The sequence below is a fragment of the Dermatophagoides farinae genome, chromosome 4 (genome assembly GCF_024713945.1).
Source record: "Dermatophagoides farinae isolate YC_2012a chromosome 4, ASM2471394v1, whole genome shotgun sequence".
Lineage (NCBI taxonomy): Eukaryota > Metazoa > Arthropoda > Arachnida > Sarcoptiformes > Pyroglyphidae > Dermatophagoides > Dermatophagoides farinae.
In genome coordinates this window covers 1,477,823-1,496,586 of record NC_134680.1, presented here as the reverse complement: position 1 = coordinate 1,496,586, position 18,764 = coordinate 1,477,823, and the positions used below count along the sequence as shown (strand labels likewise).

The following is an 18,764-nucleotide window of genomic DNA, read 5'->3' as shown; positions in this document are numbered from 1 at the left end:
CACATACAGGACCATTCAATATTGTAGCCGTAAATGTTGTGTTCAACCACCAATGTATTACAAGTTTGATAAACACAAAGAAAAGTTGGCAGTTATGAGATTTGCTCTTGAGATGGTTGCTGTATGTATTCTTGAATGAACGGCAGATTATTCAGTTCTGTACAAACCGACAATACGAAGAATTGAATACCTCTACAACACACATTCGGGACCATACAAAAAAAACAGAGTCAGAATTTTTAGGGACCTGTAAAAGAATCACAAGATATGACTTTTGTTGTCGTTCTGTTGTCGTGTGTCTGTTCGTTTTCTTTGTTTCTACGGTTTTCATTGTATATGGTTATGATGATCGCGCCATCAGCCATCGAATAAATAAAAAAAAAATGAAAATCAGTCTTTCATCTTGATATGATTGAACTTGGCTTCGATTCGATGGCGTTGTCGCCGCCGCAGCTACACTAATATGTTGATGGCATCGCTGCCTGTTGTTATTATAATTTTTTGCCATTTTAATATTTGATTTTTTTTTATCCATCATCAAAAGTGAATGAAATTTATGTTGACGTTTTTTTTTTGATTTATGTCATTGTTATTGTTATTTAATGGTGTGTGGGTGTGTTTTTTTCTCATTACAAATTTCAATTCTTTATTCTGGTTATCATCATCAATTTTATTATTGAGATTATTTTTCATTGTTGCTGTTGTTTAACTTTAAATATCTTTGTCTGTGATCATTATCATCATCATCATCATCATCATCGTGATCATTATGGTGCTGTCAATTTGAATTAATTTCTTCGATATGAATAGATTCATATACTTGTTTCGTGATTTTTTTTTTTTGTTCTCTCGAACAGAGTAAACAATTATTAACACATCGGATATTCCATAATGATTTCCATTTGGTTCATATGAATATTCTTACTTCCGTTGAAAAAAAAATTATTTGTTATTATCATTTTCAACAACTTCCGTACTAGTTAATTCTTTCTTCTTTTTTTTTTTGTTTCGTTCCATGCGTGTGTGATTTTGATGATCCGATTCGGATTTGATAATAAAGATTGAAGGTTTCTTTTGAAAATATTATTATAATATTTGGTTTACTCACATGTTTTGTTTGCATCATCATCAATCATCATATCATTATCGTTATTGAATGTTGAATTTTTCCATATTCGTGTCGTCTGATCATTATTGAAGAATAAAGTAAGTCTTGTTATGGAATAGAATCCATTTTTCTTTTTCTTGTGATCATTATTAGCTACAAACATCGAGAGCAACAAGAAAAAAAAATGTTTGCCTTGTCGATCACGAATCATAATCATCTCTTTTTTTTGGGGGGTAATTCTCTTTAGAGCTTGCCATAAATTTCATTACGTCAAGACATTTCAATGTCAACACTTTTAGTTTTTTTTTGAAGTGAAATATTTTCTGAAATGAAAATTTTTTCCAAATAAAAATAAACAAATTCACAAAAAAAAAATAAACAGTAAACATTTGATTAATCGCGATTGTCAAGAATTCAAAATTCGTCCATCACTTGAATCGTTGTTGTTAATCGAATTTCTTCGACATATCAATCGATTTTTGATATTGACATGATCTTACCAACAACACACACACACACACACACACACATTGTTTGACAAACAATGAAAATGTTTTTTGTAAACCAAAAATCGATAAAAAAAAAGACAGGCAGCCAATTACAAGCAAATATTGATCATCAAACAAATATATTGCAGTATAACATTTTACATATTACATGAAATCCTCCTGTTGAAATAATAGATTCTGTTGTTTCATTCATTTTTTTTTTGCTTTTTGAAAAACAAAAAAAAATTCCATCCATCCATTCAATAAGGATGTTATGACAATGGCCCAATTTCATTATCATCCATTCCATAATTGATCATGATGATGCTTATGCATAGAGAAAAAAAACGAAATCGGTAAACAAAAAAAAATATCGGAGAAAAAACATTCAACAACAAACAACAAAAAATTGTTTGATAAGATGATATTATTGTTACCAAAATAATAATTGAATTGAAAAAATAATCGAAATTCTTTTTTTTTGGTCGAAAACAATTCTGTTTATTCTCAAAACTATTCTACGTTAATCTACACATTAAAATGAACATTCAAATGGCCAAAAATATTGAAAAATTGTGTTGAAAACAAAACGAGATGATGATGATGATGATGATGGGACATTCGACACTTGAGAAATTCCAAATTTCTCAAGTGTCGAAATTACAAATATATATTTTTTTTTTCATTTTTGTTTGTTTGTTGTTTTTACCAACATTCGAAATTGAAAACGATGATAACAACACTTGAATTTACAATTGTTTGTTTGTTGATAATAATATTAAAATTCTGATATATGATGTAATCATAATCATCAACTTAAGAATCGTTGAGAATATATATTCCATGAGAAAAAATTCAGAAATTTGACTCTTGTCTTAAAATTGAATTAATCAGTGGAATTTATGAATAATTCTTTCATATAAAAAAAATTATTCCAATCGTTAAACTTGACAAAAGATGTGAGCAAAAAAATCTATCATCCAAAAAAAAAGTTTCTGCTTATGTGGGATTTTTGGTACATTGTCTGTTGATTAAATCAAGAAAAAACAAGATTGACATTCAATCATATAGGATTTTTTCGAAAAAAAAAGTTTTTCATCAATTTTATTTGTGAATCTCTACCAACTTCTGGAATGGCTGATTGATATTAGCATAGATAATCTTTGTATTTTTGTTGTGTATTTCTTTAATCTGATTATATTTTAGAATCCAAAATAATAATAAAAACATTGGATGACAAACTTTTTTTTCACACTCTTGATAAAGAATTCAAACAAAAATTTCTGGCTTCCAAGGATTTCACAATTTATATCTGATCATCATCATTGTCTTTGTAAACATCAATCAAAATATATACACATATATTGAAAGAAAGAATGCCAAAATTCAATGCCTCATCAGCCCAATATTTATGCATTTAAAAACATTTTTCAAGGTTTCCAAGGCAATCATCATCAACACAATCGTTGCCAAGCAGAAACACAAATTCAAAAATTTTATTAGCAAAAAAAAAAATGAAAATTCTACACACACTGCTTTGAATCGATTCATACATACAAACAAATGAGCCATTCAAAGAATATTCTCAAAGCTACAGTGATAATAAACAAACAGACAAACTCTAGTTTAGTTTAATTTAATCATTATGTCCAATGTGACAACAACAATTCTGATGATGATGATGATGATCTTGATTCGCCTGACACATAGACACACATTCGAATGGTGTTTGATAATGATGATGATGATGTTTATTGTGTTTTTTGCTGCAATCTGATATGACAAAACGTGCACCACTGATGTTGTTTTTGTTGTTGTTTTCATATTCTCATATTTCAAGCGATTCTTTTGTTTTTTTTTCGGGCCAATCTCTTGTCAATATAGCTAGTGTTCAGTGTGTGTGTGTGTGAATATAATGATAATCATTATTTGTTGTTTTTTTCCGATTCCAGACAAGAAACATTGTAATTAATGAATAAATGTGAACAAAAGTGATGAAAGATTTGAAGAATCATTCAATTCATTGTAATCATATGAAAAACATTAACATTTGAAAATTATAAAGATATTTAACGCCATCATCATTCATTCATTACATTCATGTGTATGTGTTTATAATTAGATTCGGTTTGATGAAATGAAAAATTCAAGAACAGATTTTTAGCTAAATTTATTGATATGATTATATAAGGTAAACTCTAACTACAAACGCGCATATTGTTTTTGTCAGTCAATGTTGTGTAGACGTCATTAAATCAGTCAGTCAGTCAGTCAGTCGATAAAATTTGTTTAGAAAAAAAGAAAATCGAATAAATGATTCTCAATTCAATCTGAATTTAAAATTAGATTATTCGTCATTGTCATGTGTGTGTGTGTATTTTATGTGTCGTGTGACGATTGATGTTTTTGAGAGCTGTTTTTATTTACATCATCTTTTATTATTAGAATCCGGAATATTAAACCAATATGAATATCGAAATAAGAAGAAAAAAAAGAAGTAGAATTCAAGAATTCAATATGCTATTGAAAAAAAAAAATTTGACGCCTTTTTTTAAACTTGATGAAACTAAACATAATGAGTTAATCAGGATTTTTTTCAGTGAATAATTTTTTTCATAATAAAAAAAAAACAAAACTGATTAGATTGGAACTTAATGAAAAAAAAATGACATGAACAAACAATCTATCTTCACAGACACACAAACAGAATTCAATATTTTGTGGACATAATCACCACCATTTTTTGAATAGCAGCTGCATTCATTGCTCTCTAACAACGTATTTACATGATTCCATAACCAAAAAAAAAAAAAAAAAAATGAATGTGGAATATTTTTTCGTTGAAAAAAATGTATAGAATATGAAAATGGAATTCTATTCTTTTTTTCAACCAAAAAAAAAATTCTGGTTCTGACCGGATTCTCATATATTAGCAATTATTATTATTGGACATATGGTCCATTTTGCCTGTGTGTGTGTGCGATGCTTTCACTGATCATCATGATGATTATAATGGATAAATAATTTATTCATATCCTATCTTGTCTCACATCATCGTATCTCTTGTGTTATTTTGTTCATTCATTTATTTATTCGAGTGTCATAGTTATTTAGTCCATTTTTTTCTATTTTGGCAAGACATTTTTCATCATTGAATGTCAATATGAATGAATTTATATCCTTTTGAAAGGAAGAATTTCTCTTTTCATTCATTCTTTTTTTTGCCATCGATCGAGAAATAAATCGATATATGTGAATCAAACGGTTGTAGGTCAAAATCCCGAAAACAAAAACCCCGAAAACCGAAACGCCGAAACCAAATGACCGAAAAAAAATTATCCCGAAAACAAAAACCCCGAAAACAAAAACCCCGAAAAAAAATTATCCCGAAAAAAAATTATCCCGAAAACAAAAACCCCGAAAAAAAATTACCCCGAAAACAAAAACCCCGAAAACAAAAACGTAGAAAATGGCTTGTTCCCTTAAACTTTAAATGAACGGAGATTAACACTATTACTGTGAGAAATTTCATGTACCGGATTCTACGAAAAGAAGTCATTAGATCTAGTTTATTCATCATACAATCACCACAAGTTTTAAATTTTAAATTAATATCTAGATATTCATGATGATATTTTTTAATTTGTTGTCAATAATCCATAGATTAAATGAAATTTCATTTTTTGTTATTTGGGCCAAATTTTCTTCAAAATTTATCTTAAAACCGCCTTCAATCAATTTTCGAACAGATATCAAATTTGAACTGAAACCTCCATAGGCCACATCTTTCAATTTGGTTTTGGTTCAATAACAACATTACCAATTTTTCTCTGATGTAATTGTATTACCATTAGCCAATTCAAATTCAATCTGTTTATCTTCTTGATCCATAAGTAAATTTTTATCAATCGTTGTATGAGAAGTACATCCAGAATCAAGTATCCAGATATCTGATAATTTTTCAGCACATTTCAACAACAACGATTTTGCAGCTTTCTTCTCTTTTTTTTTATTTGATTTCGTGAAAATGATGAGCTAGAAGAAGATTTATCATTAGATGATGTTGATGGAGAAACTTCTGTTTTATTGGAATCAATTTTTCGTTTCATCCAACATCCTTCAACTTTATGTCCAATTTTATTTAATTTTATGGCAAAATGGGCATTTTATATTATTTTTAAACTTTTTCTTAAGATTGAGATTTGGCCTTTTCATCATATACAATGAATTCATTCATGATGTTGTTCATTGTACCATTCTGGTTAATCATAATTCGATCAGCCAGTTGTTCAAATTTTGAATTTGATCGTAACATGCTCATAATAATCACGCAACGATGTTTATCAGTGTATTTACACGATTCTGATTCAATCGATTCAAATTTGACAATAACTGTTTCTAGCCTTGTTCTCAAAGAACTACTTTTATATGAACATGTTGTAGTGAGAATCAAACGAATGCAAAATGAACAATATTTAATAATAAATAAAGGTTAATCGTAGCTGAATAACGCTTCTTATAAATATTGCACAAACATAATTGTTAAGTAATTACATTACTACAACAGAACATTGGCTGGCTTCAGTAAAATCAGCATTTCGAAGTTGTGGTAAATAGATCAACAGATTTCAAACTATGTTGTAAATTTTGAACCGGAATTTTAGTTTGTCTTTGCTCAATATCCATAATCGATGTGGTTATGATAATGTTCGGTTGCTAGCTTATATTGTGGACATTCTTCACAGAAAACTGAATAATTGACATTTAATTCAGAACTAGACTAATTTTTCCTGTGTTGATTCCACCACAAACAATAAGCACAACTAAATAATTGACTAGATGAAGTGTATGTTCTTGATTCATGATTACCATGGCATTTTGAGCAGACTAGAGCATTTTTACATTTTCCAGTTTATGGTCAAAACGTAGGCATTTGTGACATTGTCCTACAGAAATATTGTTCTTTGACGTGCAATATTTAATTGGGTACCATTTTTTCGGTCAGTAAAATGAGGGGTTGGTCAGTAATTTTTTAAAAGTTTTGGTCAGTTGAAAACGATCGGTAAATATATCAATTTTGGTCAGTTTTTCATGTGAATGATCAGTTAATTTAATAAATTGTCCGTTTTCAAACTTGAGGTGAAACATCCAAAATTACAAATTTCGCTCCAACACGATCTTTTTTGAGAAGGCAAATTGATGTCAATTTATCGTCAATACGATTCATTGACCGAATCAATTAGGATTCGAATTATATAATTTATATTACATTATATTATTATATTATTCATTTATATTATATAATTATCACCATTTGTTCGTTTAAAATTGGAAATTAAATCCAAATTTCACTTATTTATCTTTGATTCTATTCAGTTTGGTCGAATAATTCTTTAAGCTTTAAAGTTTAAGGGAACAAGCCATTTTCTACGTTTTTGTTTTCGGGGTTTTTGTTTTCGGGATAATTTTTTTCGGGATAATTTTTTTTCGGGGTTTTTGTTTTCGGTCATTTGGTTTCGGTGTTTCGGTTTTCGGGGTTTTTGTTTTCGGGATTTTGACCTACAACCGAATCAAACCATTGAGAGATCCATTGGCTGAAAAAGTCTATCCTCGAGGATCAAATTCAATATATAATGAGATATTATCCCATTATCCCATACAAAATAGTTTTTCGAATTTCTTTAGTGACGCAGAAAGGAAACAAATACTTTAATGAAATTCTGGTTCAATTTATTCGGGTGTTTTGTTTTGTTTTTCGAATTGGTTAAAAAACAATTAACAATTCTAATGATGAAAATGATCATCAATGCTATAATGAATGAAATTCTCTTTTTTTTCTCGTTGTTTATTTGAATTCAATGAAATCAAATGTAATGGATTGTATTTGACATTAATATGCAACAATAGTGGTAGTATTAGAAAAAACATCGAAAACATCTATTGCTAGATGGACGGAAAAAAAGTAAACAATTTGGCATCACCATCAATTATATGACCGAATTGTGGTGGTGGTGGTGATGATGGCGGCAGTCCATCTATTTAATTAATTAGCAACATGATGATGATGATGATGAATTCTTGTGAATTCCATCAAATTCCCTGGGAACATCTGTATGAAAAACAAAACTTTTTGTGGAAAACATTTTCATCAACGAGACTAGAAAACATGATTGATCGATGTTGATGATAGAAAGTAAAAGTAATAGTTATAGTCCAGAATCGATAACGATGGCCAGGTGCAATAGCGGAATGTAGTGCCCTTTGTTTTTTTTCACACACACACACACACACCGGAATCGGCCACGATTCCATAATAATAACAATGCATATATGTCTGATTGATTTTCCAATGATTTTGTTGGCCATTTTTCTTTTTTTGATTATTATTGTTATCAATCGAAAAATTTTTCATCATTATCGATTGTCGATTGAACAAGTGTGTTATTAATTACAAATTTTGTTGTTATTTTTTTGACAATAAAAACTACGTGACTTTTGTTTGGTTCAAGAATTGTACATTTTTTTTTCTATTCCAGAATTGTCAATATTAATTATGTTAATTGTGTTTGTTTTTTTTGTTGTATGTGATTGATTAATTAATTAATTAATGTTTTTTTTTCTTTCCATTAACATTTATTTTTCCAATAAAACTAATAGATGATAGAATTGTTCCAGTGAATTGTGTAACAGTAATGACGAAATAATTTTCATTTTTGTAAACATAATTCTTGCTACAATGTATGGATCATCATCAATTGATTAATAAACCAAAGAAAAAGAAAATGTTCAAGGCATTCGATTCAAAAATGGCTATCAATCAATCATTAATGATGATTATTTTATCATTCATTCCAATAATGATGATAATGATGATGAAAATAAACGCACAATTGGTTCATCATTCATCACAATCATCATCTTCAACGACAGATAAATCAATCATACCGGGAGAAGAATATACATCCATGATGTTTACCAATGATTTTTGCAAGTAAGTATTTGATTTCATTTTGAGAAAAAAAATCCACTTAGAATAGCCATAGTTATTGTCATCGTCATCATCATCATCGTCATAAAAAAACATAATTGCCATAAAACAATTCAAACTTGACCTAGTTTATAACCGACTAAAATTGTCATCTGCTTTTTCAGAATTGATGGTTGTAATAGAAAAAAAAGAATGAACATCAACAATGACATTGTTGAACAACGAGCATCAAAAAAAAAAAAGATTCCTTTCGATATTACGACAACTATTATGTAGACAATGTTACATTTAATTTTAGATTTCTCCCTTGCCCCGTTAGAATTTATTTGTATTCGAGTAAATGGAACATAAAATTAGATTTTTTGTTTGTTTGTTTTTTCTACTGAAATTTATCTTATAATATATGTGTGTTTGTGTGTTTGATCTAATCTTTTTTTTCATTCTTCAATAATTCACAAATTAGATTTATATTCAATGTTGCGGATGATGATGATGATGATGATGATGAAAATGATGAGGATGATGATTATAATGACGATGGTAATGATAATGGCGATAAAAGTAATGGCCAAATTGTTCCATCAAGATCTAAACGTATGATACGATCCACAATATTTGAAATGAAAGAAATGCCACAATCTATGATTCAACATTCGAATCGTCATCATCATCATAATTTACATTATTCACATATTCATTCAGCATTATCATCACCGTCATCATTGGAGGAAAACACATCAACATCAATCATTCAATCAAAACAGAATGTATCAACCAGCCATAGCCTTATGGAATCATTGGCAACATTGCCTTTGACAATGAATTCTGATCTAAGCAATACCAAAGAATCATCATCATCATCATCATCATCGATACGAATACGTCGGCAGGATATTGGTTCAGTTGAAAATTCAACCGTAATTGTTCATAGTTTACCGGTTGAACAATATGATCAAGAACAACCGGTTGATCAATCAACAACAACAACAGACAACGAACAGACTGTGTTGTTGGCTGATCAACCAGAATTCAATAATAATGCGGATTCCATGAATCCATCTATCAATAGGCAACGACGACAGAAAAAGCGGAAAAGAAAATTCAACAATATTGCTTATCAAAGGAATCCCTATCATTATTCATATTCACCACCATCGAATTGTATGTAAATAATTTTTCAGAATTTCAAATTTAAACCTTTAATCAAAACTTGAATTGCTACCCTTTTTTTTCTTGTTGGGATAAATTTAACGCAAAACAGCACATCCCATATACATAGGCCTTGAAATTATCGACATTGATCATATAAATGATGCTGAAAATGTAAGTGTAAAGAAACACCGGAAAACCGTTTGTCTGGATATTATTAAATTCTATTTCAAATTTTATTTTTTTTTCAAACAGTATTTTTCACTACAATTATATCTGTTCGAAATGTGGGAAGAACCACGCCTTAATACAACAGCATTACGTTATTGGTCACGAAAATCTGAACCAATACCAGTGTTGGAAGCGAATATGGCCGATTGCCTGTGGACACCATCATTAATATTTGAAGATTCTACCGAAAAAGAGCATCTATTACCACCAACAAATATTTTACTTGCACATCCAGAATTTAATCGATCATTGGTTCTATTACGAAAATCAAGGTAAGCCATCCAATCCATTCATCAAGTTTGAGAGAAATCATTCAATTATCATCACAAAATCTCAAACTCTCATGGTTTTGTCATTGATTTATTCATTGAATTTTTTCAAATGCAATCTGACTTGTTAATGATTGTATGTTTTTCTCATTTCATTGATAATTGATTGAAATCTAATCATTCGATTGTATTTTCTCAAACAATGTAATCGGATAGCAAAAAAAAACCAGGAAAATTTTCTTACAGCCTAAAACATTTTCCTAACAAATAATGATCTTGTGTTTAATTTTCTTTTTCAAACATCCAAACACCCGATGATGCTGATGATGATGATGATGACATTAGATATTCATTAAAAGTCCGTTGTCATATGAATCTACAGATCTATCCAATGGATAAACATTCTTGTCATTTCAAGATTCGTACTTGTAAGTCCTTCCAATAATAATAATAATGGATATTCAGTTTCAAATTCTTATAATATATTCTAATATCCTGAAATAATTATTAATTGATATCATTCATTTATAGTTACTGATCCAATTCGAAAAGTGTCATTAAAATGGCTATCAAATTCTGGCAGCCCAAAACCAGATCTATTGGATGTGAATCAAAATGAAGTGATTTATTCATCTGAATTTGCACCATCATTATTTGATATCCGAGTACAACGGCCTGCTGGTTATTCAACAATAAAGTGGCTCAATGATCATTATTCAGTATTGGCCGTTGAATTCATTTTTGAACGACGAATCATACATTCATTGTTGACAGTGTATATACCATCATCATTGATTGTAACGTTATCATGGTTACAATTTTGGTTCGATGTTGAAGCTGTACCCGGTCGTATGTCATTGGGTATAATGTCCACATTAACAATAATGACACAAATCTTAACTAATTATGAAAAAGCTGGTAATCATGTTACGGCTGTCGATATATGGCTATTCGTTTGTTTAATAATGGTATTCTTAGCATTGATGGAATATGCGTTAGCTTATACCATATCACATTATTATGATAATTTCGATGATGATGATGATGATAATAATGGTGATGCTGGTGTTGACCACAATAATAATGATAATAATAATAATAATAATAAATTTGGTTTTGATAATGTTGGCCAACAACAACAAGAATCATCATTAATGGCCAATACGGATATTGATGAAATGATGATTGATAAACTTAAAATGATCAATAATTCAACGTCTGCTATGACTGGAAATTGTCTCACTACTACAACACCAAATCCTGTACATCAGTCATTATTTCAAACAGCAATTTCCCATAATAATAATAACCAGGTTTCACCAATGAAAACTTCTAGTCTTCCCGCTGATCTTTTACTGAACGGTAAGTTTTGATCTATTATTTCCTATTTCAATTTGATAATAAAAAAATATTGATTTACCATCAATTAATTAGAATCATTGAAAGATAATAATACAAAAACGAATGATGAGAATAGACCACCACAATCAGCAGCTACTAGTGATCGTATTGTACAAGCTCAACAACAGATACAAAATGCATCGAAAGAATTAGAACAATTATTGTGTGAAAAATTTGCCGAAACACTCGGTATGGTTCAATCAGCCCAGCGTTCTATGTGGGATGCACAACGTTTACAGCAAACATTATCAATGATCCAACAACAACAACAACAACAACAATTTCCTGGCAAACAGTCAATCAATGAAAATGAAAATTCCAAATTTTTACATCAACGAAGGCCAATGGTGATGACTTATAGTAGTGGTGGTGATGGTAGTGTCCGACAGCAGCCATCCAGGCCACGAACATCATCAACATCATGTCGAACCGGTACGACAAATAAATCGCATCGATTATCGAAATTTCGCCAATCATTACGGCGACAAATGTCTAGCCGTAATCTTAAAGCGGTCAGTGGTGTCGGTGGTTGGGCTCATCGTAATCGTATGGGTGGTTTTGATACGCAACGATCAAAACTAAGTGAAGTGGATTATTGTAGCCGTTATCTATTTCCATTTTCATTTGTATTGTTTGCCATTGGCTATTGGATTGCATTGATTTATTATAAATTAATGAGCTGATTAATCATCAATTAATCAATAGTATTCATTATTCATATTTGTATAATTTCGACTTTTTGTTTTTCATTTCAAATTTTTTTTTTCTTTCCATCACTAACACCAATCGATTCGTCATGTTTTTATCTATCCATTTTAGTTGTTTCATTGATCGTCAATCATTGATCGCACAAAATTTTGTGTGTGAATCTCTAACCAAAAAAAATGAAAAAAAAGCTTTTAATCCACCCAAGTGACATTTAAATTCTCATCTATTGTTCAAAACTTGTTATCATCTGTGAGTATCGGTTATTTTGAAAAAGAAAAAGAAGAAGAAGAAAATTCTCATATCGATCCATCATTTTGATATTAAAAAATTTCTAGTCTACACCCATCGTTTTATGTTCAATATTCTATGGATTCATATATTATTATTATATGACAATGAGAAGTCAATATTTTGTTTTAATATAAAATGTGATGCAAATTTACCAAATGTTTATTGAGAATGTTGTTGTTGTTGTTATTATTATTATTGTTTTGTTCTGAATGGTTAATTTACTGTCAACAATGAAAAAAAACTTTGAGAATTTTTTTTCCATCCCATTTTTTGCACCGATTCATTGACTTTATTTTTATTGTAAATATTCATTTTATTTATGTGATGGAATTGTTGTTGTTTGTTAATGAAATGATATTTTTTGTCGAAAGCACCCAACTACCCACACACACACACACATACAAACGATTGGAATCCACGATAAGATAAAAGACAAAAGAAAATCACTTCATATATATTTATTTTATTTCGTTTTTTTGGATCGCTTTTTTTTATTTTATTACTACAATTTTCATTTTACGAACAAAAAAAATAATTCATCATTCAATGTAAAAAATGTGGTGAAGGTCATCATCGAAAAAATATCAATCAAATGTAACCACATTACCTTGTTCGATATTCGAACCAGGTGTGTGTGTGTGTGTGTGTGTGTGAGTACAGAATTTGTTTTCAAATGCAAATTCATTGAAATTGTGATCAGATAGTTATCCAAAAATAAAAATGACCTATTATGAATGTATGTACTTTTATTCATAGAGAACTATTATAATGCCAAATTATTTATTAAATTATCGATCGACCAATCAATCAAAATCAATGGTCAAAATATTAATTTTTTGTTCGTGGGGCGTGTTTATAGAAATAGTGGACACCATGGAGATAAAGTCATTTTTTTTGTATATACGCTCGAATCACGCAATTGTTCTATATTCATAATTCTTTATTCTTATGAACAGCATTGTGAATCTCATTATTATTGTTTTGATGACATTCAAAATTGTGAATTCAATGTAATTCCATGTGAAAATATTCAAACACAGCCTTCATTGACATAATACAGAAAAATGAAAAAATGTACCTTCATCATCGAGATCACATTGATGATCGACGACTACAACAACAACAACAACCACCACGATATAAATCCCATGGAAATGATCGATGTCAAACAACAACAAAAACAACACCTACATCGACAACATCAGCAGCAAACAAATCAAATCATTCGAATTTTGATGATGATTCAGATCTGGATGTCTATCAACAGAATCAAATCATTCGTCATGCATCATTGTCAAATGATGATGTTAATAATAATGATGATAATGGAAAGAAGAAGCTAAATTTACTTGAAAAATTATGCCATCATTTTAATGCCGTACGTGATGGTTGTCGTATTCATTTATCCATAGGAATCGATATCATTCGATTGGCCATACGGCAACCAGTAACAGTGTTTATATTATTACTTATCATTGATTTCATATTCAATACATTGATGTTATATTATGATTATGTTTACATTATGGTCGATGTTGATTTTGGTGTACAAAATATGGATACAATGTATGTTTGGCACGAACATCACCATAATCATCATGATAATAATAATAATAATAATAATGAACAACCACCGCCATCGATCAATAATAATAATAATGATGATGTGAAAATAGAATCGAATTCTACATCGATACGTAATCGTCGATCAATTACTACACCAACCGGAAGTGGTGATAATAGTAGAAATAATGCAAACAAAAATAAAGGATTTGATTCGATTAGTTTTGTTGAAGATAGTGATAATAGAATTTATTCATATCAATATGGTGTCAACTTGGCAATGTATATTATAATCTATGCATCACAAGTGAATGGTTTTTTCGCCTACATATGGTTACATCATTCATGGCTTACATTACACCTGACCATTGTAGCCATTCAAATTGTATTTCTATTATTTCTGTCCATCGTTAATGTTCGATTGATAATTGTATTAGTGTTTCGTATGATGTTGTTTTTTATGTCATTATTTCGATCATTAGAGATTTCCAATTATCAAATGATATGTTTACAACGTCAAGGACTTGAAATTCAAAGTGAATTACCGCGTGTCAAAATATTTACACCAAACGGACATCGTAATTGTAATAAAAAACAACAATCTGATTTGGTTGGTACAAATAGAGAATATGTTGATAAAAACAAATATGATCACCATCATCATCAACAATCTTCCAATTGTATTCATATTGGCAATAATTCGGAAAATAAATTAGGACATCATAAAGCAGCTGTTACCGTATCGGATCAGGATGGTCAACAAGTTGGTTATGTAACATTATCGGTTGAAATGGAACGTTCATCTGAATCGATTCGATCATCATCAACAACATCAGCATTGAATCAAATTGGTCATGTACGACCAATAGATTTCAATTCAAAATCAACAGTAGATGTAATGCAACCAAAACTTTTTCCAATCAAACGAAGTTACCAACATCAGAAGCCATCGATATTTTTATAAATTTTAAAGAAATTCCATCATCAATATGTTTGTGTTTTTATCAAATTCACTTTGTTGCTTATATTTTTTGATTCGATTCAAAACTAAAAAAAAAAAAAAAATAAATAAATCAAACATGTCAAAACATGGATTATGATTGCCATATCGAAACGTTCATAAACGAAATGTTTTTCGATTATAATGATCGAAATGTTTAGATTGATTTGATCTATTGACTAAATCTCAAATCGGTGTGACTATCATCAATCAATCCCAGAAAATCAAAGTGATCACAATTTGAATCATTTGATTGTTATGGATATTTTGATTATATTCATCAACATATTAGCCGTTTTCGGTATGTAAATTAGAATTTTTGTTTATTGAAAATTAATTCTGATAATCATTTTTTACTCATTCTCGACAATAGCATCCATTTGTAATTGCTATGATAATAATGATGATCCATCAATCATCAATGAATATTTCAACAGTGAATCGTTCGATGATGAATCAACTAGTGATTATACAACGTCATCAATATTCATATCATCTATATCAACAACAAAGCCTGAACAAGAATCGAAATCCTTTTGGACATCATCATTGATCTCATTATTTGAATCAATATTACAATCTTTCGATAAGAAAACAACCAATCATTTGGATCCACTTCTACAAAAACTAGAACCTGGTAGTAATAATATCATCCAACCACAGAAGCCACATACAGAAATTGATTCGGATTCGATTAAATTTTCTACCATATCAACAACAACCGATGTGGACATAATTAGTGATTATGATGAAGAGGATCGGAAATTTTTCGAATACAATCTATCCAATAATGAGAATAATTCAGATGAACATTCTGACAACAAAACCGATAATGGACACGTGACTAATATGGGCGAATGTGAAACAATCAACGGTACAATGGGTGAATGTCGTGCCCCTCCTGTTTGCATGAAACGTGAACCAAAACGAAGTGCATTCAGCCTATGTTCATGGTCACATCATCCATTGACTGGTGCACGATTACCGGTTAAACTTTGTTGTGAAAAACGGCAATCATCCACGACTAAAGATCTTACAAACGAAGCTGATGTTGAAAAACAATGGCAAAAACAACTTGAACTTGGTTTCGGCAATAATGAACAATCATCGATGGGTCTATTTTGGAACCTGGCTCCACATCCAATGACGCTCATACAAAATTCCCTAATCGCTCACCATCATTTTCAACAACAGTTTCTTCCACAGCAACATTCAATGCAACGTAAATGTGGACAAACAATGTTTCATCGAAATCATCGACGAGAGAAATTCATGCGTTATATTTATGAAATACCTGATCGGCGTACGGTGGACCTAGAATCAGATGACCAATTTTATTTGTTCTTGAATCAAACATCAAAAATTAGGACTCACCGAACACATTCACCGCGAATAGTATCCGGTGTATCGGTTGCAAACGGTGAGATACCATGGATTGTTTCAATTTATCTACGTGATACGTTCACATGTGGTGGATCATTGATTTCCGATCGTTTCGTGTTGACCGCTGCACATTGTTTCACCAATGCAAAGTTTGTTGATTGTTTTCACTTGGATTTCAAGATCAATTTTTTTAATTTGAATTTTTTTCCAGGTTATCCGATTGGTTCTATATTCGATACGGTAGTAACGTTGTACATGAAGGACCGGCTGTTCCGGTCAAACGTGTCATTCTACATCCGGGCTATAAACCACCGATTATTTATCATGATATTGCTTTGCTTGAATTGACACATCCAATTCAATTTAGCCGTTATGTTCAGCCGATATGTTTGGCTACGTCTCGAATGTATGCTCACAATATGGTCGGTATGAAAGCGACCGTATCTGGTTATGGTGATTCTGACTTTGAAGGAAAACAATCCGATTTTCTTCAGGCTGTCGATATCAAAGTGATAGAGAATCAATTCTGTGATAAACATTATCGTCGTTTGGCACAAGCGGATAAAAAATTCCGTTATGGTATTGGACGTACATTAATCTGTGCCGGTTATGAACAAGGCGTAAAGGATGCATGTCAAGGTGATTCAGGAGGTCCATTAACATTAGAAATAGCCGGTATTAATTATCAGGTTGGTATTGTATCATTTGGTTATCGGTGTGCACAGCCCGATTTTCCCGGTATCTATACAGCCGTATCACATTATCGACAATGGATAATGAATCATTTACAACAACAAACAGCATAGATTTTAGTTGATGATTTTTAATAATAATGTGGAAAAAAAATTCAGAAATTTTTATTTACAATGTAATTCGTTTTTGTTTTGTTACTAAAATTGATTTCAAATACAATCCAATAAATGATTATATAATGTTTGTTCGGTTTTCTAATAATAATTTCTTTCGGTAGTATATTCACGAGAAAATTTCGATTGTTTTTTTCGATATATGATGAATACAATTAATACTATAATGGAAATCAATGCGACCACTACCAGTAATGCTGACCACCAACGGAAAAAACATAGCGGTGAATGACGATAATAATATTCACACATTGCACCATATGCCTGTTCAGTTTCATATGCAGCATAAAAAATTAAAAAAAATAAATAAATTTACTAAATTAAATATACCTGTTCGGTTTCATATGATAATTGCGCAGCATAATTTGAATCACAACGTTCGGCAATGTCCACTTCACAATTTAATGTATCCCATACAAAACAGCAGAATTTTCTTGTATCGGTAAACTATTAAATTTAAGAGAAATATATGTTATCGATTAATCTGAATATACAACTTTAATGGAACATAATAATGCGTTTACTCACATAATCTGTTTCCTGTATATCCCAATCATAACGGGCATCCGGTTGACAGCGATCGAATTCTTCACGTTCTTGAATGGTACATCGACCGCCTAACTGTCCATTTGTACGACGACTATTTAAATTAGCTGACGATGATGGTATAGTTATGGTAAGCATTATCATTATTATTTGAATTATAATGATCATCATTATTATTGGTGAATAACAAAATTCCAATGACATTCCAATCAATCAATTTATCAAATCAATATGGTTTGAGCACAACAAACATACACACACACAAATAGACAAAAGACAAATGATTTTTTTTTTGGAACCAAACAATTCGTAGATCAATAAATATATGAAAATAAAATTGAATCAGTATTGAAGCCAAAATTAAATTAACAATTATTATAAAAACCAAAACACACACACACACACACACACAAAATCTTCCGAATAATTATGATGATGATAATAATATTGTCATTGGTAACGTGTATGAGATAAATATAGTAATTGATATTTGGCGGGCGTCGTCGTTGTCGATGTTTGATTAAAACAAACATGTCGTATCCAAGCATCTATGAATCGCTAGGCAGTATAAAATCAAATTGCCCAATTGTATCTAATTGATCAACAAAGTGATCAATTATGGTGATAAATATTTTACACGTTTTACACGCAATAATCAAACAAAATTAGAGGTAAAAATATCGGCGGAAATAATTGTTAATTATTATCACCAACGTTTGAATTAAGCAACAAATAATATTTAGAAATGTTATTATTTACAAAGAAAATAAAAT

At 30.2% G+C, this 18,764-nt stretch overlaps 4 protein-coding genes across 5 annotated transcripts; 3 read left to right on the top strand and 1 right to left on the bottom strand.

The window, feature by feature from the left end:
* The first annotated feature begins 332 nt into the window (after positions 1-332).
* Positions 333-13,090, top strand: LOC124500376 (uncharacterized). Of its 2 annotated transcripts, none has more exons than XM_075730746.1 (8): positions 333-1,206; positions 8,254-8,587; positions 9,048-9,745; positions 9,846-9,907; positions 9,989-10,236; positions 10,579-10,661; positions 10,765-11,595; positions 11,668-13,090. In XM_075730746.1, the coding sequence occupies exons 2-8, from the start codon at positions 8,337-8,339 to the stop codon at positions 12,315-12,317; spliced, it is 2,823 nt and encodes a 940-aa protein (XP_075586861.1). In that variant the 5' UTR covers positions 333-1,206; positions 8,254-8,336; the 3' UTR covers positions 12,318-13,090. The 2 variants fall into 2 exon arrangements, with proteins under 2 accessions (XP_075586861.1, XP_075586862.1); XM_075730747.1 differs by having other exon boundaries at positions 481-605.
* A 615-nt stretch (positions 13,091-13,705) lies between these two features.
* Positions 13,706-15,160, top strand: LOC124490112 (uncharacterized). Its single transcript, XM_047052577.2, has one exon. The coding sequence runs from the start codon at positions 13,706-13,708 to the stop codon at positions 15,158-15,160; it is 1,455 nt and encodes a 484-aa protein (XP_046908533.2).
* A 195-nt stretch (positions 15,161-15,355) lies between these two features.
* Positions 15,356-17,515, top strand: LOC124490111 (uncharacterized). Its single transcript, XM_047052576.2, has 3 exons — positions 15,356-15,497; positions 15,570-16,728; positions 16,791-17,515. The coding sequence occupies exons 1-3, from the start codon at positions 15,455-15,457 to the stop codon at positions 17,383-17,385; spliced, it is 1,797 nt and encodes a 598-aa protein (XP_046908532.2). The 5' UTR covers positions 15,356-15,454; the 3' UTR covers positions 17,386-17,515.
* On the bottom strand, positions 17,400-18,410 carry LOC124490120 (uncharacterized). Its single transcript, XM_047052586.2, has 3 exons — positions 17,974-18,410; positions 17,776-17,892; positions 17,400-17,709 (listed from the first exon to the last, which is right to left on the bottom strand). Exons 1-3 carry the CDS (start codon positions 18,193-18,195, stop codon positions 17,527-17,529), a joined length of 522 nt encoding a protein of 173 aa, XP_046908542.2. The 5' UTR covers positions 18,196-18,410; the 3' UTR covers positions 17,400-17,526.
* Between the last annotated feature and the right edge of the window lie 354 nt (positions 18,411-18,764).